Source organism: Tarenaya hassleriana, unplaced genomic scaffold, assembly GCF_000463585.1.
Source record: "Tarenaya hassleriana unplaced genomic scaffold, ASM46358v1 Cleome24, whole genome shotgun sequence".
NCBI classification, from domain to species: Eukaryota; Viridiplantae; Streptophyta; class Magnoliopsida; order Brassicales; family Cleomaceae; genus Tarenaya; species Tarenaya hassleriana.
Window position 1 is genome coordinate 788,374 of NW_010965696.1, and position 25,760 is coordinate 814,133.

General features: G+C 41.5%; 4 protein-coding genes across 11 annotated transcripts; 1 reads left to right on the forward strand and 3 right to left on the reverse strand.

Moving 5' to 3' along the window:
• The first annotated feature begins 822 nt into the window (after positions 1-822).
• Positions 823-3,930, forward strand: LOC104815690 (ABC transporter G family member 26). 2 transcript variants are annotated; one of them, XM_010544209.2, is made up of 9 exons: positions 823-1,130; positions 1,201-1,490; positions 1,579-1,734; positions 1,864-2,047; positions 2,133-2,414; positions 2,491-2,778; positions 2,860-3,144; positions 3,249-3,356; positions 3,571-3,930. In XM_010544209.2, exons 1-9 carry the CDS (start codon positions 924-926, stop codon positions 3,838-3,840), a joined length of 2,070 nt encoding a protein of 689 aa, XP_010542511.1. In that variant the 5' UTR covers positions 823-923; the 3' UTR covers positions 3,841-3,930. The 2 variants fall into 2 exon arrangements, with proteins under 2 accessions (XP_010542511.1, XP_010542512.1); XM_010544210.2 differs by having other exon boundaries at positions 924-1,130; positions 2,494-2,778; positions 3,571-3,840.
• A 31-nt stretch (positions 3,931-3,961) lies between these two features.
• Positions 3,962-6,109, reverse strand: LOC104815689 (protein CWC15 homolog). Of its 2 annotated transcripts, none has more exons than XM_010544207.2 (7): positions 5,876-6,109; positions 5,386-5,504; positions 5,237-5,278; positions 5,070-5,157; positions 4,611-4,710; positions 4,321-4,421; positions 3,962-4,230 (listed from the first exon to the last, which is right to left on the reverse strand). In XM_010544207.2, the coding sequence occupies exons 1-7, from the start codon at positions 6,004-6,006 to the stop codon at positions 4,107-4,109; spliced, it is 705 nt and encodes a 234-aa protein (XP_010542509.1). In that variant the 5' UTR covers positions 6,007-6,109; the 3' UTR covers positions 3,962-4,106. The 2 variants fall into 2 exon arrangements, with proteins under 2 accessions (XP_010542509.1, XP_010542510.1); XM_010544208.2 differs by having other exon boundaries at positions 5,398-5,504; positions 5,876-6,108.
• Positions 6,110-6,454: 345 nt separating this feature from the next.
• LOC104815691 (WEB family protein At5g55860-like) lies at positions 6,455-8,959 on the reverse strand. 5 transcript variants are annotated; one of them, XM_010544213.1, is made up of 3 exons: positions 8,885-8,959; positions 8,022-8,189; positions 6,455-7,864 (listed from the first exon to the last, which is right to left on the reverse strand). In XM_010544213.1, exons 2-3 carry the CDS (start codon positions 8,154-8,156, stop codon positions 6,605-6,607), a joined length of 1,395 nt encoding a protein of 464 aa, XP_010542515.1. In that variant the 5' UTR covers positions 8,157-8,189; positions 8,885-8,959; the 3' UTR covers positions 6,455-6,604. The 5 variants fall into 5 exon arrangements, with proteins under 5 accessions (XP_010542515.1, XP_010542516.1, XP_010542517.1 ...); XM_010544214.1 differs by having other exon boundaries at positions 8,022-8,201; positions 8,885-8,947; XM_010544215.2 differs by having other exon boundaries at positions 8,668-8,936.
• A 981-nt stretch (positions 8,960-9,940) lies between these two features.
• On the reverse strand, positions 9,941-25,465 carry LOC104815693 (E3 ubiquitin-protein ligase UPL1-like). 2 transcript variants are annotated; one of them, XM_010544216.1, is made up of 18 exons: positions 25,101-25,465; positions 24,445-24,540; positions 24,152-24,358; positions 23,937-23,943; positions 15,608-23,403; positions 15,208-15,522; positions 14,666-14,867; positions 14,297-14,583; positions 13,886-14,163; positions 13,379-13,745; positions 12,201-12,959; positions 11,964-12,110; positions 11,800-11,880; positions 11,479-11,704; positions 11,245-11,384; positions 10,859-10,965; positions 10,559-10,740; positions 9,941-10,287 (listed from the first exon to the last, which is right to left on the reverse strand). In XM_010544216.1, exons 1-17 carry the CDS (start codon positions 25,131-25,133, stop codon positions 10,638-10,640), a joined length of 11,151 nt encoding a protein of 3,716 aa, XP_010542518.1. In that variant the 5' UTR covers positions 25,134-25,465; the 3' UTR covers positions 9,941-10,287; positions 10,559-10,637. The 2 variants fall into 2 exon arrangements, with proteins under 2 accessions (XP_010542518.1, XP_010542519.1); XM_010544217.2 differs by having other exon boundaries at positions 12,201-12,575; positions 12,995-13,745.
• Between the last annotated feature and the right edge of the window lie 295 nt (positions 25,466-25,760).

A 25,760-nucleotide genomic window follows, 5' to 3' on the forward strand; every position in this document is an offset into this window, starting at 1 on the left:
CGCGGCGGCGTCGGCGGCCGGGGCAGAGTGTCTGCAACCTGCAGACGAGTCCAATGCACGACTTGGCCCCAACCAGAATCAGCCAACTGAATTTCCGCACATGCAGACTAGACATGTTGGTGGTTTCACCAGAATTTACCATACGATACGACATAGCCCATGGCCACTGCTCCAACTCTCGATCAGACCCAGCAACCATCACTCAACCAAACCTGCAATGGCTGAAACTACAGTTCCTCAACCAAACCTGCAATGGCTGAAACTACAGTTCCTGCTACAGAGATGCACAAGTGGACGAGTCAAACAGATGCAAAGTGATTTTGTATGTAAGTACTTAGGAATATGATCAAACAGGGACTGGAATTTATGGTGACAAATGGAGGCAGAGGAATAGATGGATCGGTTATATAGAGTTGGTGGATGATACATTGACACTATGTGGATCACCATCGACATCATGCTTCTCTGTAGTCTGTATCTTGAATTCACAGCAACGGGAGACTTTGTGACTTGTCTGTATCTCCTTGTCCTTCTTCCCCTTTTTCTATCACTTGAACTTGGAGAAGAAATAGAAACTGTTAAATCCTCAAGAGCTTCTTTATCAGATAATATATTAACATACAAATCTCTCCAGGAGTAATTCACCATGAAACCCTCTCCCTTTTCCCCGAGACCTCAGAGAAAAAAAAAACTATGTTTAATGGAAAATTGATAGTATGCTTTGATAAAAGCATTAAAAGCTTGTGGCCTACCAAACCAACACCCTAAAGGGGAAAAAAGAAACAGAAATCAAGAAAGATTCAGGTTGGTCACAGTTGATCCACTTTGCTCCCACTTCACCTTCAACACCCCTTTATATTCTTGCTTTATATACCACAACCCTTCTCTCAAACTCATTTCTTGAGTCCCAAAAAAAGCCGAACATGGAGACCAGAAGATCGGCCGACCAACTCATAGACAATCCTGTCGTTGGTTCTATGCAGATTGCCGGGAGCAACGGAGTGGTTCATAACATTGAGTTTGTGTCCCAAGCTTACCTCAGAAACCGATACTCCTCTGAGATCGACATCGAAGAAGAAGATCACGCTTCCAACGCTCATGAAGCCCGACCACTTCCCATATTTCTCAAGGTTTTCTCCCTTCTCCTTTCATGGTTCCGTTCTTCATGTTGTTTCAGCCCCACTTACTTCTCTAATGCAGTTTGAAGATGTGGAGTACAAGGTGAGAAACAGCCAAGCTGCCTCCACAAACCCCGCAAAAGCAATGGTGTCGAAGGTCGCCGCACAAATGAAGTCAGACCCAGACGGCTACAAGCATATCTTGAAGGGCATAACGGGAAGCACTGGTCCTGGCGAGATTCTTGCCCTCATGGGTCCTTCTGGGAGCGGCAAAACGACTCTCTTGAAGATAATGGGAGGAAGACTAACAGATAATGTCAAGGGAAAGATTACTTACAATGACATTCCTTACAGTCCCGCTGTTAAGAGAAGGTACTGCACCAATGAGCTTTCCTTTCACTACATAGCCCGATAATATTTTCCCGAACCTGAACTTGCCGGTCTTTCTGTCTTTTTCCAGGATTGGGTTCGTGACACAAGACGATGTGCTGTTGCCACAACTTACCGTCGAAGAGACCTTGGCGTTTGCCGCGTTTTTGAGACTTCCAAGCAGTATGAGTAGGCGACAGAAATATGCCAAAATAGAAACGATCGTTAAAGAGCTAGGCCTTGAAAGGTACGTCCCCTTATCTAGAAACAATTGTTCCTGGATTTGTCTAGGATAAGCTATCTATACAGCTTCGAGTCCAGCAAGTGCCACTCTTATCTTATCTATACTAAACCAATTTCTTGATATGCAACAAAGGTGCCGTCACACAAGAGTTGGAGGTGGTTTTGTGAAAGGAATATCAGGAGGAGAAAGGAAAAGAACAAGTATAGCATATGAAATTCTTGTAGATCCTTCCTTGCTGTTCTTGGACGAGCCAACCTCAGGCCTTGATTCCACTTCCGCAACTAAACTTCTTCATATTCTGCAAGGAGTAGCTAAGGTGTCAGCACTTCCAATCCCGCAAATTAGTTATGAGTAAAGTTCTTGGGATACTTGTTTTTAATTGATTCAAATGTCTTTTGCAGGCAGGAAGGACAGTCATCACGACAATTCACCAACCATCAAGCAGGATGTTTCACATGTTCGACAAGCTACTACTGATCTCAGAAGGATACCCTGTTTTCTATGGCAAAGCTAGGGAAACAATGGAGTACTTCTCATCTTTGAGAATCGTACCTGAAATAGCGATGAACCCAGCAGAGTTCTTGCTAGACTTGGCCACCGGACAAGTGACGGACATAAGTCTGCCTGATGAACTATTGGCTGCCAAAGCCTCCCACCCGGATTCTGAGGAAGTGATAGTCAAGGTAAATATAAAAAATATGAAATGAACGCTTTCATACCTTCGATTCAGAGTATCACTGAACCATTTTGTTGCAATAGCAGTACCTACAACTAATGTACAAGACAGATTTGGAGCCGAAAGAAAAGGAAGAAAACCACAGAAACAGGATGGCCCCAGAACATCTTCAGCGGGCCATTCAAGTGAAGAAGGACTGGACACTTTCATGGTGGGATCAGTTCTTGATCATTTTCAGAAGAACATTCCGAGAGCGGTGTAGAGATTACTTTGATAAGCTAAGATTTGTTCAAGCCCTCGGCATTGCTGTCTTGTTGGGTCTGCTATGGTGGAAATCGAAGACAGACACAGAGGCGCACCTTAGAGACCAAGTGATTAAACTCGTGTCAGCCTTGCACTTACACCAAAGCTATAAATAAAACTCTCACTTATTACATAACTTCTACTTGCAGGTTGGCTTGATGTTCTACATATGCATATTTTGGACATCGTCATCCATCTTCGGAGCAGTATATGTGTTTCCCTTTGAGAAGATCTACATAGTGAAAGAAAGAAAAGCTGATATGTACAGACTAAGCGTATACTACGTATGCAGTACACTCTGTGATATGGTAGCACACGTTTTCTACCCAACATTCTTCATGATCATCGTCTACTTCATGGCTGGGTTCAGGAGGACTGTCCCGTGCTTCCTTTTCACCTTGTTCACAATACTATTGATAGCCATCACAAGCCAAGTAAGCACACAAAAAGAGGGTTGAGCGAGATGACTTATACCATTGCTTTTTTTAGGATTCTACCTCTTTGGCGATTAAGATGGTTTCTGCCTCATAATTTTCAGGGTGCAGGAGAGTTCCTTGGCGCTTCAGTTTTGAGCATTAAGAGCGCAGGCATGATCGCCTCCTTGGTGCTAATGTTGTTTCTTCTAACAGGAGGTTATTATGTTCAGGTACTCAGTATACTCTTAACCCAGCCACGTTCAACCATGGTAGACAACTTTACATGGTAATGATAACCTGGTGTAAGCCTCATGACTGGAAGACAAACTATAATCAACAACAATCACACATGAGCAAACATCCTAACGGATAGAGAATAAATGTAATTGCATATGCATGAAGACAGAAGAAATATCTTATGCTCTTTTGAACTCTTGAATGCAGCACATACCAAAGTTCATGCAGTGGTTGAAGTACTTGTCCTTCATGCATTATGGCTTTAGACTGCTGCTGAAAGTTCAGTACTCGGGCGACCACCTTTATGAATGTGGGAGCAAAGATGGCTGCAAGAAACTGCAAAGCTCATCTTCCTTCGACACAGTCAACTTGAATGGCGGTTTCCAAGAACTATGGTTTCTGCTTGCCATGGCTTTCGGCTACCGCCTCTGTGCTTACTTCTCCCTGCGGAAGAGAATCAATATCTGCCATCTCTGATAATAAGACGCAGCCTGAAAAAGATAAGCAAGCTTATACAGCAACTATGGCATTAGATCCATGATCAATCAAGCTCCCTCCAATTTTGAAGTCTCAAGGTGTTATATATGGACAAGAGCAGAGTAGCAATCAGAAAATTAGCATTAAAGTTATACAATTGTCATTCTGCTTTTGTTTTAATAGAAAGACAACATAACCCAACACAGAATATAAAATATAATGCCTTGGTTCATCATATAAACAAGTAGTAACAACTCTCTGTTCAATCATTTCATGTATCTCTGCAGGAATTTTCGGTGGAAGTCGTTCCTGATAGTGTCATTGATGAAGCGCTTAGGTGCTTTTGTTTCCCCACGGGCCTGATTCTTGAAAACCACATCATCATCCCACCTGAACAAAGAAAACTGAATCTTAATCTCTGCTCCTACAGTTAATATAATTCCAAGATTCATGAAAAGAAATGGTTTTCAAGTGACTAACCTCCTTTTGACATTGAATGAGGCTGGACTGTTAAGGAGTGGATTCCCTCTGAGAAGTGCTTCTTCCTTCACCTTCAGCTCTTCCTCCTGTTGCTGCTTTTCCTAGATAACATGCATGACACAATTAAATACCAAAAGATCCAAGGTAACAGCTGGTTTAAGAATATAGAATCTCCCCAAGCTAAATAGTCACATCAAAGCGTTAAAACAAATTATTGAACTGAGACCTGTTCTAGCCATCCATAGAAAAATATCTGCACACAATTCCTCACCAGACAAGACTAATCGTACCTTTCGGAGTTTCTCCTCAGCTCTTTCTTTCTTTATCTGCTCAAGTTCAGCCAAAAGAGCTTCAGTGTCATCTTCATCATCGTCATCACTTTCGTCATCACTGAGACACAAAAAATCAAACCGAAATAAAAATATAAAATGAAATGTAGAGCTTAGTTTGGAGAAAGGGACACAAAATCACATTTTGGGAGAAATCACAACCAAGAATCATCATTTCTCCCCACAACAAAACACATAACTGTTCAATAAGGATAACAACTTACAGCAAATTACTTGGTGTGAAACAATAGAAAACCATTTTGGAAACATCTCAACGCCAGTAGCATATCATAGCCAAAAGTAGCAAAATACAACTATAATCTTGATCCTTATAATCAGATATAAAGTAACCTAAAAGGGACAACAGACTATGAAATAAAAGCAAAGAAAGACAATACAGGAGATGGTCAAGTTACGAACCTATCACCTTCACTCTTGACCTCAATGTCAGAATCATCAGCATCTGCACTGCGAGGAACAATCCGGTCTTCAGGGTCCCTTTTAGAGCCTATAGACAAGATATCCATGTCAGAAAACGTTTTGAACAAAGTCTAATTCATATATAATGACAATGACAATTTTCCAACCTTCCAGTAGAAGTTGACTGCCCCTTCTGCGATCTCTATCATCTGAAACCATGCAACAAATCACATTAACAAAGAGGCAGTGTGGAGAGGTTAGATTTCGCAAGCCACATAAGATCATCATAGTGAAAAAGACATAAGTTAACAACGACCATCTTGTTTACCAACGTAAGACTTGTCTTTGGATGAGAAATGTCTCCTCTCACGCTCCTCGAGCTCATCACGAAGATTCTTCTTCTGCAATTCTTCTTGAGTGTGCTGTCCTTCCCTCCTGCGAAACGAAAACAACAGGAACACATGAGCATATCCAGCCAACAAAAAAGCCTTCAAAAGATCAACTCAACAAACCGCCATACACAACGACACGTATATCCATAAAGGTACAAAAGGGAGCAGATAACATTTATAACACGAAACAACCCATCTCCGAAGCGCGAAGCGTAAACAGGTACCAATTTCAGCAAATTCCACAAGAAAAACACGATACGTGCAAAATCAACTCGTGTTCCACAGCAGTAAACCCTAGAAATCTAGCCAACCTCACCGATTATCTATATCGAGAGGAACCCTAGAAACATTGCATAATCACAGAGTCACAAAATTTGTCACACAAAACGGAAGAGAAGCGAATCGAAACCTCACCTTGGCTTGAGAGTCGTATGAGCGGCGACATCCCTGGAGGAATACTTCTGAGAGGGGCCGAATATCCGAGCACCTCCCTGCTCGTTGCCACCCTTGGCGGGAGCCCAAGTCGGCCGAGCAGCAGTCGTCATCTCCGATTCACAAAAACCCTAAATCCCAAACGAGATAGAGATGACCAATTGAAACAAGAAGAGAAGAGGAGTCGGGCGGGGCTTGAAAAACCGTAGTTGCGTATGTTTATATATATATATATATAAAATCTTATTATATTGATAAATATTTCAAAAACAATCTTACTCCATTAACTATGAACTTTGATAAATGGATTTTTTTTTTTTGTAACTGAATGGTTTTATTTTTTCTGGTTCATGGAAAAGTGTGTTAATCCTATAAATAATCAACTAGATTATATATTATACGTCGGACCATCGCTTGAATTTCAATCCTATATCCCCAATCAAATCAATTACAAACACAGAGTTCATCACTAATATATCATATGCTTCCATACATATATACAAATTATAATCATGATACTGAAATTTGGCCAAGGAATGAAATCATCTATCATTATCAACATATAGGAGCTCTCTTCTACTTCATTCATTAACCAATAGAGAAGAGATTCAGTTATACACAGATTTGCATGTTGCAACAAAGACCAGGAAGGTCGGACACTATGTACGAGGAAAAGAAGAAGATGATTGTCGGAACACTTGAAAAAGAGTCTTAACTTGGAAGACAAGAAGCGAATCTGACATCATCTTGATTCTTTGTTCGACGAAAGATTCCACTTACACTTGTCGAAATAACTTTCTTGGAGGCTTCTGTTTTCGGCTTCCGCAGTTTCTTTCCAGAGTTCTTCGGGATCTCTGAGTTATGGAGTGATGATGATTTGACAGGAATCTCGGTTTCAGACAAGATCCTAGTTGCTATTTCAGCTGCTTTCTTCTGCTCTCTCTCCCGCCATCTTTTAAGATCTGCTTCAACTGATCTTTTGCCTTCTTCAGCAATCTCAGCTTTCTGCACCGCCTCTGTTACCTCAGCCTGTAGACCCTTAATCTCTCCCTTACTCATCTCTAGTTTCTTGAGAGCTTCATCCATGCATGCCCTTGTAGCATGTACCTGAGCTAAGTTGTTGAATTCCTCGGCTTTCTTTCGTAAAGACTCAAACTTTTCCAGAGATATCGTAATTCTGGAAACGGGTTCTGAAAATGAGGCCCTGGTAACATCAGTACTCTCGGAAAAGGCAAATCCTTTGACGCATTCAAGGGCGCGTTCCTTGGCAGCTTTCGCTTCTTCAGCCTCAAACAGAGCAGCTTTCAGCTGTTCTTCGAGCTTTCGTAGTTCAATGTTTACGTCTTCAGCTTCCTTCCTCAGCTCCTCTGCTTCTGCTTCAATTTCAAGATCAGCCTTGGTTTTTTGGAGTTTGGCGTGAAGGTCTCTGGCAATGGCTTCCATTTCTATTTCCTTCTCTATAAGCCCTGCATGTTCTTTCTGCACGTTTTTAAGCTCGAGTTTCAGAGACTCTAACGTTTTGCATAAACCAATCTCCTCTTCAGCTACCCTCTGAAGAGATTCCTTGGCAATGTCCAGGTTTGAAGTCACAACTCTCACAGAATCCAAATCAATACCCTCCACATTTCTCATATCCTGGCAGATTTTCCAGATCTCTTGCTTTTTCTGATCGAGTTTGCTAAAAACAGCGGCGTAAATGTCTACAGTCGATTTCAAATCCTGTTTCTGAGCCGAATCTGCTTGTTTGTTCCGTTTTCCCTGATTCCCGGCCATTTCTGTAGCACTTATGGCTGATTCTGCAGATTCATCTGCTGCTCTAACCTTGTCAGAGAGATCAACAACCACTGTTTTCGCCTTTTCAAGCTCCAACACTGCCTCAGCCTTTCTTGCATCAGCCTTCTTTATATCTTCTTTCAACTTGTTCAACTGTTTCCGAGAGAGATGAAGCTTTGTCTCCTCATTCGGTGTTCTCTGCAACCAAAACCCATACTTAGCAGAAGCACACATATGCTGCAATTAAACGACAGAGCCCATTTGTTGTGAAGGAGGTCTGATCAGAGTTCCTTTTATCTTCTTTAGCAAAATGGGTTGTCAACCTCAAGTTGAAGAAATCTCTAAAATCTCATACCCTTGATCGGTTTGCCGAAAGATTAGAGGCCATAATGCGTTTGTTTCTAGACAATGGACGGGTGCCAAAGAGAATAACTGCGTCTTTGACAGATTGCAACGATGAACTTGTGTCTCTCTCTCCCTTTGCAGCCATATTGCAGCCTCTTCAGATTCGCTGCTACAATACCTGTTTGACCCACTGTTCTATGTTAAGCTACAAATGAACAAATAAGAAACACTTTCTACCCATTTACGTGAAGTAAGACGCAGACGCTGAACTCCATCAATTAGCTGAAAATTTCTCAAGGAGAAGAGCCACGAGAGCAAAAAGAAGAAACCAGTGAGCACTCTACCAATGGCAATGGAGTCATCTCGAGCTCGAACAAAAAGAAGGAAGAGAAATCATTCTATATGATAATGCGAGTTACACAAGTGGGATCAAAGAATCTGACTACACTTTTAATAAGAAACACAGACCGAGAAGAACGAAACATGACAAGGAATGAGACAGAAGCCGAGGGATTTGCAATAGTCAAGACAAGAAAACCCTAAGAGACTAAATATTGAAGCCCAAAAGGGACAAGACAGAAAACTCGGAAACAGGGGAAGACTATAAGATTTCAACTTTTGTTCGATAGTCACAGGCAAAAATGCAGAGACCCCACCAGCTAAAATCGCCTACAACTGTTCATCCATGTCCGTCGAAGCCAAAATCAGCCATTCTTCCTAATCCATCAATCGAAACAACAGCAAAAACCCAGAAAGCATATATGCGGTTCTTCACGAATCTCCGAGAATTACGGAGGAAAAAAACTGTCTTTCCCCACCAACAAAATCAGAAACAGTACACGAAGAGATGGAAAAAAGCGAAGGAATTTGTACCTTCTGGACGGCTTGTTTGCGTTTCGTTCAATAATCCAGAGGAAGAGGGAACTTCCTTTTTTTTTTTTTTGATACTCTAATGTGCAAAGCATGCACGTGCTTAATGTCCATGCAAAGTATCACGGGCCTCTGGACTCATGCTTGTGGGGGGTATTATTCTATATCCGATGTCACGTTCCTGGAGGCCAGAAAGTGATTGATAATTTTGTTTAGAGATTTTAAAATCATTTTTCTATAAATTTCTCTTGAAATAACATTTAATTGGTTGCGTTTTGGGCATTATATCAAGAAATATTTGTCGGATACGGATCGGATACGGATATCAAATTCGAATTATCCGACATATCCGATCCGATCCGTACTAATTAATAATATTATTAAATATAAAAATAATTTGCTATAAAAATTTTAAATGCTTTATACTTACATAATTTATATATATATTCAAGAAATATTTTGTATATATTGAGATTTAGAATATTTAATCTTTTGAATATTAAAATTTATTATGTTTAATTTTTAAATTTTAAACTTTCAATATATTTGTATATAATAGAATTATATTTGTATATAATAGAATTATATTTGTATATAATAGAATTGATTTTGAACTTTAAAATTTATTATGATTATATTTATAATTGAATTGATTTAAAATATTTAAATTATGAATTTTAAATTGTGAATAACATTTATATTAAATAACTTATATATTTTTTTATATTTAAAATTGTTATTTAAATTTGAATTTAATTTTTATAATTTTTATGTCGGATAAGGATATTCGCAAATATCCGCGATATTTACGGATATCCGAAATTTTGGATATCCGTAAATTACGGATCGGATACGGATAATAAAATCGAGTATTTGTGCGGATCGGATACGGATATCTCAAAAATCACGGATATCCGATCTGTGTCCACCCCACATGGTACTGCAAAATGATTGGTGGAATTGGATCCAATATCTTTGCCATCTTTTAAAAGCGGAGCTAAATTTAATGGGTCCATACTCGAGGCTTCATAGCCTTTAGGTTAGGCTCATGACGGGCCATTAACTGCGCCAATAATATATTTTAGATGGGCCGTACACACAGGCCATATGTGCGCCCAAATATGACATGCTTGTGTACAAAAGCTAATAAGATAATGGAGGATTATACTGATTCACAATATTAACATATTATAAAGATATATAGCTTAAGTTTTCCTCCTCTTCGTCTGCTGAAATACTAAAATCTGTAATGACTCCCTCAAATTCTGAATCATAACACTCTCTTTGTTCAAAGGGGGATTCATTCTGATCTCTTTCACCCCGCAAGGCTTCCACAGAACAGAAAAGCTGTCTTCCGTCCCGCCTTCGTTGCTCACCGCATCCGTCGCATCCGAAAATCTAGCAATCTGTCCAAGCATGAGAGTTATCCAAGTGCAGGTCGATGTAAATGACACGCTCAAAAGGATTCATAAATTGGGCTTAAATCCAACAAACGCTGTGCTTTTAAGACTTTAGAGACATGGGTTTCTCATAAGATCAAATACCCGCATCTTTATTTTTTGGCCAGAGAGATGGATTACTTTTTTCGTTCATGCATGCCATTATATACTGTCTCTGACAAAACATTGGGAATCAATCTCTGCTGTGTTTAGCTGGGGAGGTAAGAAGGTTACTTACATGTACAAGGAGTCAACAAGGGAGGATGGACGGTTTTCACTGGTTCTGATGGTGGCGGCTCTGGCTCGAGAAGCTTTGTTCAAGCAAACCCGAATCCTTCACTGGCCTCGTGAATTGCAAGCAAAAGACGCTCCTGAAGTTGTTCCTTCGATGAATACTCTGGGAGGTCCAGCTGGTTGAAACTGCGAGCGAGCAGATTCAAGTAGATGTTGAGCCAGTCGTGGGTGAGAATCAATCTTTTTGGTTCGGAAAAGTAGAATGATGTTATGTTATTAAAGGTTATGAGTGATGTTATCTAACCATGTATGAGCTGATGGTAGCCGCTCTGGAGCTCCATAAGCTTTGTGGATTTGGAATCTCTGAGGGCCAGATATTCCCTGCAGCGCCTTGAATCCCTCCAATGGAACCTGAAACCCCCCAAAAAAACCGTTTTGAAAACGCAGAATAAACTTGTGATAGACTAATTTAGGAAAAGATAATGAGGAATGTAAGAAACAGAGAAACAGGAGTAGAGGTTTATCACACCATGTGTTTCAAGAAACATCTAAAAAGAAGGGTAAGAGGTATTTATCGTATTTACCAAAGATGTAGCAAGACTAGAATGATCTCTTAAACCAACCAACATCTATTATCACATATGCATGATTATTATTGTTACATGAGAGATCGAAATTCCCCTGCTTTACCTTTGATGTTCCAGTGACAAATTGCAGTAGCCTAGCCATGTCTTCTTTGCTAAAAGCTTTAACTACCTCCCAGAACCATTGAACAACGGGAGATGCCGGTGTGTAACCAGTATACTCGGTGTTTGCTTTTAGATCGTCCACTAAACAAATGGAAACAGAAAGAACAATTGTCACGATAGCTCATACGAGCAAAGAGATGCAATGATAATTGAACATATGGGGGAACCAACTCACAATCAATTTCAGGCAGCCCACTTATAAGCAGCTCAAGCTCTTTATCATTGAACATCGATACGAGGTCCCGTGGTATTAACTCATTAAAGCCTTCAAGGAACGCGTTGATTTGAGGCCGGATAGCATTAGTCAATATGTGGCTGGCTACAAGGTCAACATATTCATGCTTGGTTTCTTCTGTCACCCGTATGTTTCGTCCTCCAGGTTTAAGCTCGTAATCCGTCACCTTTATCAGCGGATAGCAAAAAGATTAAAAAAATTCAACATGACATGTGCATGGGAAAAAAACAGCATGACGGATGCCTATGACCACATACATACCTCAGCCTTCTCATAAAGGATGTGTTTTTCCTCATCTGCATCCATGCTAAATGTCAGGTCCAGTATGTCGCTCACATCATTCTGGGAGGAAAAAAAGGTGACAGCGAGGGATTAGTCTAACAGATAACAGGACTAAAAAAACAAATTCAGGCAAGATCTCAAACCTCTAACAACCACTTCAAATTCTTGTAGTAATCGGGATCAACCGCCTCTATATCATGGTAAGTCACCTTTACACCAAGTATGTGTTTATAGAAGGAACGAGTCAGATAAACATCCAAAAGCTGCCCGTCTAACAATGCCTTTGCCACCTGCAGGAAGGGAGATAAAGAAAAAAACAACTTAGGTTAATAAAGAATGCACAGCAAGAAAACCATAGTAGAAAGGTCCTCGTATATTACCACACGACCCACAAACTTGAAGTATGAGAGATGCTCGGTTTGGTATACAGAATTGGGATTCGGTTGGAAGGTCACATTGTTTCCAACGGTTGTGAAGAGCAAAGCTCCCTTGTCAAATATAACCCTCGACAGTAACTGATACCATTCTCTAGTCAGACCACCAGCATCAATACCTTCCTCACCTTGAAATTGCACATTCAACCGTCCTTTCAGATCCTGCGGGGAACGCATACGCAACTGGTTGTATGAATCTTCCAGTACGTAAGCACGACGGACACTGATACGTAATGGCCCAGAAATGTGTTGGTCGTGCTGTTGCCTTATCCTTGACCTGAAATATGCTTTCTTGTTGTCAAAGTCAATCAGCCTTGGTGCCTTCAACATCATAGAAAGTGACTTCTCCAACAAACTTGGATTCTGTCTAACAAATGCATTCAGAAGACGCCTGTGCTTCTCAGCAAACTTTGCAAATGTAACAGATCCATCAAGCTTTTTCTGGGAATCCAAAACTGATGTAGAGTTCACAGAATAGGAGCCATGGGCAGCCTCCTTAACTTCTCCAGCTGTCACATTTGCATGATCTTGCTGCAAGATTGACAGATTAATTTGGATCTTTTCACAGAGAACAAAGAAAGCCTCAATAAGAGGTAGGAGCTTCTGGGTTCCTGGAGGAAGAGGGGATGAAGGAGAGGCTCCTTGGACATGATCTCTGGGGTTTACATTGGACGTGGTTGTAGGCACAGTATGATCTAGCTGCATCTCAGTCATAGTAATACACTCGCTCAGTTCTGTGCCTTCAACATCATAGAAAGTGACTTCTCCAACAAACTTGGATTCTGTCTAACAAATGCATTCAGAAGACGCCTGTGCTTCTCAGCAAACTTTGCAAATGTAACAGATCCATCAAGCTTTTTCTGGGAATCCAAAACTGATGTAGAGTTCACAGAATAGGAGCCATGGGCAGCCTCCTTAACTTCTCCAGCTGTCACATTTGCATGATCTTGCTGCAAGATTGACAGATTAATTTGGATCTTTTCACAGAGAACAAAGAAAGCCTCAATAAGAGGTAGGAGCTTCTGGGTTCCTGGAGGAAGAGGGGATGAAGGAGAGGCTCCTTGGACATGATCTCTGGGGTTTACATTGGACGTGGTTGTAGGCACAGTATGATCTAGCTGCATCTCAGTCATAGTAATACACTCGCTCAGTTCTTGCCACAAGGGTTCTAAGGCCATGTTTAATCCCAGCATAACATCTTGTTCCTCCTGTTCTGTTTCACTCACGCTTCCCACATTGTTATTATTAGCAGGGGAAGTAAGTGAACTAAGTACTTGCAGTACTCGCAGGATTGACTCTCCAGCCATGGAACCCGTACTGAGACCTATCTTTTGTGCATTCCTGAGAATGGTTAACTCATTGACAGTAGAAGCACTCAAACTGCTAGCTAATTCTGAGAGTTCTTTTGTGAAGAACTTGCGGTGAGCCACAGCAACTGCACCCAGTTTCTTCAGCACTTCTCCAGAGAGCGAATAAATTTTATCTGACAGCCTGTTAAGTTATTGACACGTGGGTCAGTCGATACGTATCTAGGATTGTAAATTACTCTAAAGAAAAGAAAAGCCGTTTCAGTAGATCACACAAACAGAAAAAATAAGAAGCCTGAGAGATGAAAGGCAGTTGTTCCTTACCCCTCACGACCAAGAAGACTGCAGAGATTGCGGAGATCAGACTGAGGCAACTGCAGGAAAACATTATATGTTTCAGCACATTTCTTCCTTCCTGAGACCGATAAATCTGTTTCATCTGCTTTGTTTCCCTGGCTAGATTCAGGATCTTTTCTTGTTTCATTTGAAGCTTCCTCATCCACAAGCTTGTTTTCTGAATTCTCAAGTGCCCCTGATGATGGCGACCAACCCTCAATTAATGAGGCTGCCGTGTTGACAATTACTTGAAGCAAGCCCATGACCTAGGCATACAGATCAGAATTTTGAACATACAAGAAAGTAATAAGAATAAAGTTCCCAGCACTAGCTATTTTCTACTGTTATGGGCTGACAATTCTAGCATCGGTTATTCCATGAACATCATGATGAGCATACCTGTCCAAGATGAGATGTACTCTGTAAGAGCAGAGGCCGACTAAGCAACTTCAGGAAGAGAACCAGAGGTATTTCAAGGTCCCAAGACTGTGTCACAGATTTCACAGGAATAATTCTCTCAGTGGCTGTCTCCTCGCCCTTGTCTTCATCTCCTGAGGGATTTGGGCCTGACAACCGAGATATAAGTGATGAATCAAAGTAGAACAACATGTCAGCCACAGCCGAATGATTCGTTGCCATGTAAGTCAAAACCTCAAGCACCCGACGGAAAACCAAGGGAGGAACACCTGCGTGGAGAGCACAAATAAGAAACAGAGTTCTGGGAGCTGGTAAGAATAATTGACAAATAATTTCGACAAAAATCGCTACCATTCAACAACTGGGATCGTCCATAAACAACATTCGATTGACAACCATAAAGCCTCTGTGGGTTAGTTGTTTCCAGCCCACTTGTTGAAATTTCAGTTTCTGGCCTTATCATATCCAGCAAAAGTAGAACCAATTTTGCTCTTGTAACACTGTGTGCACATAGGTTTAGCAGAAGTCTCTGCAGAAGACCTTTTCCCAAAGGCTGATAACATTGAAAACAACAACACCAAGTTAAAGAAAAGCAAAACACGATACATAAAGTACTTCACAATCAAATAGCTATTGAGATGTGTTGGGCTAACACCAAAAGCATTGATTTTTTTTTTCTCCAACCGTTGTTACCGTTGACCCTGTGATAAGGGTAAGGCCATTCCAAGGTAGAAGGATCCAGAGAAAAATAAAGAGATGTAAAAAGGAAAATTTGACTATACTAAAATACTATAAAACTGATCAACAATTTACCACCAATACACTACATATCACCGTCTTCGTAAATCCACTACTCTCTGAGTTCAATAAGTGTCTAGAGTGAATAGTTCTACCTGAGCTAGTCGTAAGAGCTTGACAAGCGATTTCAAGCCATTGACATTCAGAAGAGGTTCTCCTTCAATCTCTTTTACTTTCAAGCCATCTGCAGCAGATGTAACAGCACTCTGACCAATGGTGACTCCTACACCTCTGTCCGTTCCTGCCGACCTATTGTATCCCAAACCATTCCTCCGATTATTCAGCCTGCTACCGCCGAAAAGACTACGAACCTGATAGTGACTCATTGCTCGGTCTCTGAGCATCTGAGCTTCGGCAAGCAAAGGAGAAGGTAAAGCTGCTAAAACAGCTTCTGACGAAGTTAAGAGAACCTGGAATAATATAAGCATATTTTGAAACATTACTACTAGTTCATGAGACATACCAGCTGAATAAAATACAGATGGAGATACAAACCTCTTCACGTAAATCAGCAGGTAAAGTCGCTATAATCGAGGCATTATCCATGTCAACTGGCTGTCCCTGAGACTGCTGTACGATTTGCTGTGCCCTTTGTTGAGCTAGAACTTCTGCCTGGATATCTGGGGGAAGGGCAGCCAAAAACTCAGGATCTATGTCATCTACTGGAGACGGTGCATAAGCAGGAGGCTGAACTGACTGAGCTTGCTGTGAAGCAAGGACTTCAGCCCGCAAATCTTCAGGTAGCGCCTCCAAGAATGCAGGATCAATGGCATTGGCTCCGGAGGGCCCGTTATTCGAAGTATCTTGAGAAACTTGTTCGCCTTCCATTGCAACTTCTGTGGCTCCCACGGATGAAAGCTCATTGGTGTCACGGGCCAAACGCAAAGGTAGAACATTTTGATTTCCCTCTGCACTATCACAACCCATATCTACATCTGTACTTGCTTGAACCATAGAAGTAAGACCATTATCTGGAAGAGACATCCCAGTAACAGATACATTTTCAATATTGGCAGGATCACCGTGTTGACCTTGGGTAGGGGAGATGAGAGGAGCTGAGTCGACGTCAGATTGTCCAACAGCAATTCCATTACTTTCCGCAACTTCCATTCTGTCAATCGCATTGGATGCACTATTCAGAGGACGGGGCTGAATATACAGTTCATGCTGCTGGAGGCATTCACCTGCATCATGGACAGTAGGAGATGCTATATTAGCTTGATCTTGATTGGCAATCTGAACTGTTGCATCAGGTGCATCATTAACACTGTTGTTATTATTTGATTGTCCCAGTCCTTCACAATGCTGGTGGCTTCTGTTACCATCCCCCAAAACGGTTTGGCTGTCATCAGCTGGATGAGCATCTGATTGCTGCTGTTCTTGAACTTCTGAACTATGGGGCTGCCTTTCAACAACAATTCTTGCTGGAGCAGAAGCGTGCAAGCGAGAAATGAACTGTTCTTCTGCTGCCTGAGCAATTGCAGCAGCTTGGGTACTTGGTTGTGGATGACCATCATCAGTCCACCGACCATCACTAGCCCATCTTCTTGATGAATCCACAGAATAATCCGTCAGAGGTGGCGGTGCCCCACCTCCCAAGCGATCACCAAAAAGATTACTTGATGCTTGATCATAGGGTAGAACAGGTGTATCAAACATATAAAACTGCCCCACATCATAATTCCCAGCTTCTGAATCCCTAGATAAATTACCAGCAGTTGCTGAGAGTGAGGCCATATCAGCCGTTTGCAAAGGTCTGGAGAAGAGTGGATGTTGAAAACCATGCACTTCTGAACCAGATCTAACAAAAGAAGCCCTGCCAATTTGGCGTCGACGCTCGAAGCCCAAGGGTCTGCGAAGACCTAAAAGATCGTCCACATTCACTCCTTCAAAAGGCTCAGCGGCAAGGTCATCAATAAAACCATTTCCACCTCCAGGCTGTCCAAGAATCTGAAAGTGATCCAGCCCATCATGAGCTTCCCTCCATCGGACCTCTATTACACGATTTTCATGGAAATCATCATCATCATCTTCCTCAATCATGTCATCGTTATATTCATCTCCAAGACCAGCATCCTCAGGGTCTTCCACATCAGTTTCAGCAAGCGACATAATACCTGCTCCATCTTCCACTAATTCTTCATCCTCGTCATCTCCCTCATCGTCATCTTCTTCGTCCTCACCATCATCTCCCATGTCATCATCTACATCATGGTCAGCTCTATTCTCAATATGAAAAGTCATTTCGATTTGATCGGTGTTGTGTAATACCCCACCTTCAATGTCTTCACACATAAAATCCATCTGAATAGGTTCTGAGGGCATTGTCTCATCTACCTCTATCCTCATGTCCTGAGGAAAAGATCTGGTTTGATTCGAATCATGTTCACCTTCACTTTGAGAGGCAACTTGAGGCTGCTCCAGTCCATTCAGCGTTGCATCTGTTACTCCTTGCTGGCTGCTGCAATTTTGGTTATGCTCGTCAGCTTCAGTCTCATTTAAAGTTTCACGATTATTATGTCTCTCATTTGAACCTGTGCTTTTTTTCTTGTTTGAACTTTCAGATTTGGGAACCTGCTCAGTAGCATTTGCAGCCCTTGTCAATGTCTCGAGAGACTTAAGAATAAGTGTCACAAGTTTTGGAGCATCGGGGTGATCAAGATCGATCACTTGAAGAATGTCTGTCAAACACTGGATGATTCCCCCATCTATCATGCTCTTTGCCACATCAAGCGAACAACCAGACCCAGGTAAATTGCTGGAAGATAAATTCTTTGACAGAATATCGGACACCAAATCAACGAAAGCAAGAACTCTTTTATCTGGTAACAAAAGGTTTTTGCTAGAATTTCTTCCTGACACTGCAAACGAAGATAAAACCTTTGCGAGCTCAGTGATTACTCTTTTGCGTCCTTCACTAGAACGGCTGCACAAAACAACTAAAAACCAGGAAGCCTTTTCAGACAGTTTCTTCTTCCACTCATCAGGTCCAGCAAGTTTGTCTATAGTTATAGGAAGCAGGCGATGAATTATATGATAAAGCACCCCTCCATGTCCAGGTGAATCATCAGGTTGGCTGGATCCTCTGAGCTGTGATAAATCTGCATCTCGTTTCAGTATGACATTGGTTGCATGTACATACATGAGAGTAATATCACTCAACAACTTAAGGATAAATGTTACCCTAGCTAACCCTTCAGATTTCTCAAATCCAAACTCAGCTTTCCTAGCATCACCGACTTTTGATTTACCCTTGACTGTAGTGGTAGGTTCGTCCACCTCCATCATATCCAAATAGGTTTCATCATCTTCCTGCCCCTTTGCCCCCGAGAATCTCAATACGATGTCAATAAGCTGATCGATTACTTGAGATAAATTAGCGGGGACCTTTCTATGACCTTTTGAACATTTTCCCGACCCATCCTGAGGCTTATGTTCAGAAATTCTGAGAGGTTCATTTGAAGAAAATCCGTGTTCACTGCCAGAAACTTTTGGCTTTTCTTTGCTCTTTGACAACACCACAAATTCCCTCCCCCCTGATGACTCCAGCTGACAAGTTGAAGCCACGGCTTTCATGAAAACCACAGGATCCCTTGAAACTACAGGTGCCATTGTTGTCAAGAATGTCCGAGGTAATATCCGCCCAATATGTCTCTTCCCACTCAATATCTGTCGTATTTCTGATTCCATAGCAATTTGAAGGGTCTGAGGATCTTCAACAAGATGTCGTACAATAACAGCAGTAACAGTATCGTACCCCGGGAAAAAACACTTTTTCGGAAGGCTAAAAAGAGAAGGCAATCCTCCATTTTTAAGAAACTGAATAGCCAAAGAATGTGTTTTGGTTAAACGAGCACATAACTGAAGGACAGCCTGCATGACCATGTCCGGAACACACTGCTTTATAAGGTCACAGACGATTAATAAAGCTTTTTGACCCTCTTCAGCTGTAAGGTAGCCTGTAGATTTTCCAAAAATCATTTCAAAAGGAGGGTCTCGCTCCTTGTTATCGATATCCGATGCCAGTCTTTTCGTAAAAGCTGCCGCTGAGTCCAATGAAGAATCGTGCTGCTCAGAAGAACCATGCAGGGATCCGCTTTGATTTGCTTCAGCAGTTCCAGAAGACACTCTTGGTCGAGTCTGCAACATCATGCTCAAAACAAGAAGCAAAGCGCTAACGCATTTTGGAGCCAGAATCTCATTCGCTGATTCATTTTTTAACTTGAAATCCGTCAAGATATCAATTGCTACAGACACAATTCCATCCTCTGCAGCAATTTCTCGTGTGTTATCATCTTCCAAAAGAACTAATGCTAGAATATGGGCTATCACAGTCAAAGCACCAGTATCCTTGGAGAAGTCCAGAGGTGTAAGCTTCAGTTGCTGAATAAGATGTGAAACAACTTTTGGTCTATCTCCCCCTTTATTTCGACGGCATAGTGTCATAAACAAATCAGTCAATGGAAATGCCATCGAATCATTACTCTGGAATAACTTCACGGATGCAACAATAATATCATCTACAAGTGGTTCTTTGGGCTCTGCTTCTTCCTGTGGAGAATCTACAGGCTTTTCTGCACCATCAACTTTTGGAATTTCAGATGAGTTTCCAAGAGAAAGTGCAAGTGCTCGAGCCAGCTCATCATCTTCTTGCACAGGATCCTCAGGATGACTAAACAACCACTCCATAGCCATTTCAACACTGTTGGTTCCAATCCGTCGCAGAGATTCTTCAGCCCTTGCCCTTGAGAATCCCATTTCAACGATCGTGGCAACAGTAGCCTCATCAAGCTGCGGGGGTAAGACTCTTTGGTTTGAACTCCTAGAAATACCACTGTGATTTTGCCTCGTGTCCACAACACCAGAGTAGATATGTGTTACGAGGGCAGTAATTGAAGCTACAAAATTAGGATTACAATCTGGAAACATAGGGTGGTTCAAAATAGGTAGAATGACATCCAGAACCTGAGATTGCAGATTTCGCACAAAGGCTTCTGGTTCCCTGGGAACAGGAAAGAGACCGATCGACAAACCCACCGAAGCTGGCTGGACTAGCAGCTGCATCTGAGAAGTAGAGGTTGGAGATAACAGAAATGCAGAATTCACAAAATATTCAAGTGTTCGACAGTAGCTTTGCAGTGTGTCGACCAGCCACGAGCTGTGAGATAATCCATCCCCTTCTTTGGGCTTTTCATTCTCAATGCCATGGGCAGGAATATTGAACGGTAATGTCCATAACAACTGACTTGTAGCTTCAAAGGTGGTGAGAAGTTCCTTAAATGTCCCGTGAACATAAAAACTATTCACCATTGCTGTAAAACAGGTCCGGCGCCGAGTATCAAATGTCAGAGCAGTGATGTCATCTACAACCTTCCCAAGGTATCGGCATTTTACTGATAGAGGGATATCATGGCCAGCAACAGCAGAATAGCCCTGGAAATTAAGAGCTTCGAGAAACATTTTAGCTAGTGCAATACCTAGAGTCTTAGATGCTGAACTTAATGTTGCTCCATCAATTCTGCGGCGATTGGGAGAGGTAAACCCTTTCACGAGAGCTGTGAAGAAATAGCGTAGTGTCGAATTGAGCTTGTTTAAAATCTCAATAATGAGAACATCAGTGCTTTTCTTTTTCAGCGTCTGGGAAGATGAAGTTTCTGGTAGATTAGGTGGGATCTCTGAACTGAAATTAAAAGCTTCTAGGTGCCGACGAATCCTGCGGGCTATTGCATGAGCAGTACGACCATGAATACCTTCACTTGAGCGAATAACAGAAAGGAATTCACGATCCCCGCCCCAAATAGACTGAAAATTATTGCTTCTAACAGATACCGGATTCATATATCGTATTGTGGAAGCATTGCTCGAATCATCATCACTCTCTCTTGCAACGACATTAGATGAAGCTGCAACTGAACTATTGGCTTCCTGATCAACACCTTTCTTTTCACCCTCCTTGGAATCATTATACAATGCCATCTGCCAAATTGTTTCCATGTATGTTTGTCCAAGATATTTCAATATATCCGCATCAGCTGCACTCAGTTCAGACACGACTGAAGCTGTTCCCTTCAACAAAAAACTGGAGAGGGATAACATACCTTCTAGACCGGAAAGAGATCTCAAAATTTTAGTTTGTTCCACTGATGCTAACGTAAGAAGTTGAGTCCCTTCAATTGAAACCAAAAGTTCATTTGTATGCTTAAGATGTTCTCTTAGGTATGAGCACACAGTTCGGGCCATAGAAGCTGAATGCTGAGGAGAGAAGTTCTTAAAAGCAACCGAGAAATTCTGACCAAGAGAGGTAGATACAGGCATCAGAGGCAAAGTGAAAAGCTGCAAGACAGCATCAATCCCTTTCTTCTCAACAAATAGCCGACATACTTCAGCATTCTGGAGAACTGTTTCAAAAAGACGAGCGACATTACACACACAATCTGGCAGAAATTCCTCAATGTTCGCTGAAATAGTATCAGAAGATGATTCCGCCTCTTCTGATACAGCCAAGCTCTTCTCATCCACATTAGTTTCCATAGGAACCGGTGTAGTACCAACATGCACGTCCGTTGATATAGAAGTCGTAGCCTCATGCCCAGATCCAATTTTCAATATGGTATTTAGGATCTCAACGAGCATATCAACTCCATGCGTACGCAATGAAGATTGGTGTCGTAAGAGTTCATCAAGCCCACTTGACAAAGAACTAGGTGTATCGCCTGTGAGAGCTCGAAAATACGATTTAGAAGTAAATACTTTGACAAAACACCTCAAGGCGTTACGGTCCTTTACAGCCTGAAGGCCGCTGTTGCTGAGGCACAATGCATCAAGACATTGAGGAATGCATGTTATCGCCTTTGCAGAGCAAATAACCCCATCCAAGATAGTATCAAGAAAGGCGGAACTGATACCAACTGAATCTAATGTGTGAAAACTAGTAGGATCTTTATGGATAAGATCACTCATGACAGTTGCCGCAAGCGAGAATACTCCACCACCAAAATATTTCGCCCTCCGAAACATAATTACTAAGCATTCAGGCAGCAAGTTTTCCTCAGAACCATAGATGCGAGTGGTGTTCCCGGGTGCATAAGTTCCAAGAGATATGGCACGTAACAAGGCTTTCAGAAACAATCTCCTGTTGTACGAAATTGACACATCAGAGTAGGGGATTTGTCCAGTATGAGAACCCCCGACAAGAGAACCAGTAACACCTTGTGAACCACTTTCATTACCATCTAAACCCCCACCATTTTCTTTTAAATCATCTTCTGTGAGAGAGATTTCCAGTTTCAATCGAGAGATAGTATCATCTAAGCCACCCAAATCCCTGAAAAGTGCAACAGCTGGATTGCTGTAATCCATGAAGGCTTCTAATATGCTCACAGCTGTACAGACCAAATGCAAATGCTGAGGATCTGTATCTTTGATCAGCGGCACCAGGGTAGGAATAAGTCCAACTTCTCGCATGGCCGAGCATCCGGATGATGATGAAACCAAAACCGTAACAAGGGATAATAAGGCCTCCGCAATAGCCAAAGACCATTTGGAAGTATTATGAGTAACAGAATCAATAGCTTTCTGCAAGAGGCTAGATAGCATGCCACGATTCCTGCCAGATGTTACCGCAGTCAAAACAGTAGGCTGACGAGTTCGGTCTTGTGACAGTGCAACCAAGGCAAGCAAACATAATATCTTCATTTTTTCTGGAACAATGTCCTCATAGCTTAACAGTGTAACTAACTCATTGACAAACTCAGGTTCTTCATTAAAGAACGAAACAACGTTGTCGGTATCACTGCTTGCCTGAACAAGAACAATGAAGGCATACAAGCGGATGCACGTATACTGCTGCCGTGTCGCCAGAGACCAGAATGCCCTAGCAAACCTCAATCTGGTCAACAGGGAGAATCTTAAACTGGAAGGAACACTGTAGTCGCAAACTAATTTGTTTAGAAGTTCCAGATCAGATTCTGAATGCAAGTTGACGTCAGGTACATGGATAATTTGTAAACCTTCGGGAAGTTCAGTTGATGAATCACTTGAATCATAAAACTCAAAATGAAGGGTGCAACCTAACTGGCGAGAGATCTGATCACAACCGGTTTCTGTAGCACATGAAGTTAAGCCAAGACCCTCCTCTTTTCCTCCCCAACCTTGCGCAAGTGAAAATAGCTTCGAATTCAGTGAAGCGTCTTTTATGGAGTATTTTCCAGTTTGCCTCTTCAAAAAGGCAGCCAAAGTCTGCAGGCAAGCTTCAACGATATCTCCATCCGTTGATGCAAGCAGTAGGGAAATCTGAAAGGTTAGAAACATGGAAAGAGACGCATCTATCTTGGATTGAAGTCAGAGCAGAAGCTTCTTCTTCTTGGCAGTCTCACTTCTGCAAATAGATGATAGCAGTAGAAGAAATCTGAACCTGTCTCTACTCTTTCACTCTCTGTTTCAGTTTGTTCACAAACTCACGACATTGATTTGCTGATGTTTTAGCTTGAAAGTTTCTTGAAACCTGATCTGAGACCGCAAGAGAGAGAGAGAGAGTGTTTTAACAAAAAAAAAGAGAGAGAGAGAGTGAGGTCACTGTCTCTGAGCTTCTGCTACTGACAATGGAGGTGATGGTTTCAGAGTCGAAGTCCCTTCTTTTGTCAGGGCAGGCTTGCACCAGATTCAAGCATTGCAGAAATCGAGAGCAGATTACTCTTTTCTTGTAGCTCTCCAGGTTCAAATATCTGTTTCTGGGACAGGTTCGGGGCAGAGATTTCTTGTTTTCCACCTTTACCATTGCTTAAACTGATTGTGCCTTCTTCAATGGTTGCAAGCAGTAGGGAAAGATGCTGCTGCAAATTATGAAGGAAACACAACTATGAGAAGGATGTGGATAGACATTCCAATAACTGGAATTGATTTGACTTATCTACTGAAACAAACAGAAACATGAGACATGGAAGAGGCAAATTGATCAACATAAGCACGCTGTCACATCAATTGAAAGGCAAGGAACTATGCAAATCAGAAGAGATTCAAGGAATTCTGGTACAGACGTACCTCATAAGAGCTATAGAAATGCTTGTTCGTGCAATTCTCTAAAACTATTCTGATAACTCGGAGGACTTGCAGAACAGCTTCCTTTGGGAAAGGAGGATCAGAAGCCAAAAAGTTATTTTCAATGTGCAAATCGTTTCTTGGTTTTATGTGCTTATCAAAAAATGTATCAAAATGGTTGAAGAGATCCACCCAGTGATGGAAGTCACCCTGAACGAAGGAGAAACGATAAAAAATCAGAGCACAAAACAGATATAATAAAAGAAGCCGGCTGAGGGCAATGCCATATGAGATACCTTATTGAATTCCCAACGAAAATATTTAAGAGGCTCTTCTATTTGCTCGAGCGGAACAGCAGTAACGCTGCTGATGAAAGATCTGATTGTGGGAGGCTGACAGAGAAGGAAGCAAAACACGCTCAGCAACTCAGGCATAATACAACACAAGAGACAACAGAATCAAACACATCAGAAGATTTAGAAACAAAGAACAGTGAAAATTCAGAGCACCAAAGACATGCCAAAACAACATTAAACATAACATACATTTTGTTATATAACCATCATCAATGCATCTCGGCCTAAAGGATCAAAACTTCGCAGCCTCACTACAACAATTACCCCCAAGAAACAAACAAGGCATGAACATAATTCCAATCAACACACGAAAACTTCAGAGATCGACTGAAAAACTATAGCAACTGATACATCAAAAGCTTCTACTTTCAATTCAATTTCCACACCAAAAACCCTTCTGCGTAAAAGAAAGAATAGTCACGGAAACGAATACTAGTTCCTTGAGCGGTCACTAGTTCCAAGAGAAAATAAGGAAAAACCAATCAATTAGGCATAGGAGTAAAGCCTATTCAATAATCTATATTACACAAAAATACATGTACGCTCAAATGCATAAATACAAGCAAAGAATATAAATGATCAAATTACACACTCACCGCTTCAGAAGCCCGTCTTTTTCTGAGCTTCATGATGAGACACAAAGCATCTCCCGAAGAAAACCCGCGATTGAGCGTCGGTCAATCCTCAACGCAAAGGAGAATTGAACAAGGAACCGGTAGAAAAGTGAATGATCACTGATCAGTTGCGAAACGGAGAAGCAGCGAATCAAATTATCTACGGTGTGCTGGTCCTGCGCACTTATAGCGAATCGCTGACTCAGAGAAAACGGAGCAGCAGTAGAATTGGGAATTACCCAGTCTCAAGCGATCCCAAACTAGGGTTTTGACGAGGATCGCAGATAGAGGGATTAGAGAGAGAAGAAGACGAAGAATGCTAAGATACACGCGTGCGAGGAAGAGAAAACGCCTAAAGGGCCGACACTATTAAACGCTGAAGAAAATATGTTCCAGTGACGTCTATAAGTATAAATTATTTATTAATAATAATAATAATAATAATAATAATAATAATAATCATGATAATAATAACATCCTTTTTATCTCAATCTATAATCTTGGTCGTCGAGAAAATAACTAATACTATAGAATAATTTATATCATGTATATAAATTAATTTAACTAATGCACTAATTTACTCCTGCAATAGCTACACGTGTAAGTTTGGGTTAACAGGGAAATAATTAAGTGTGTTTAAAA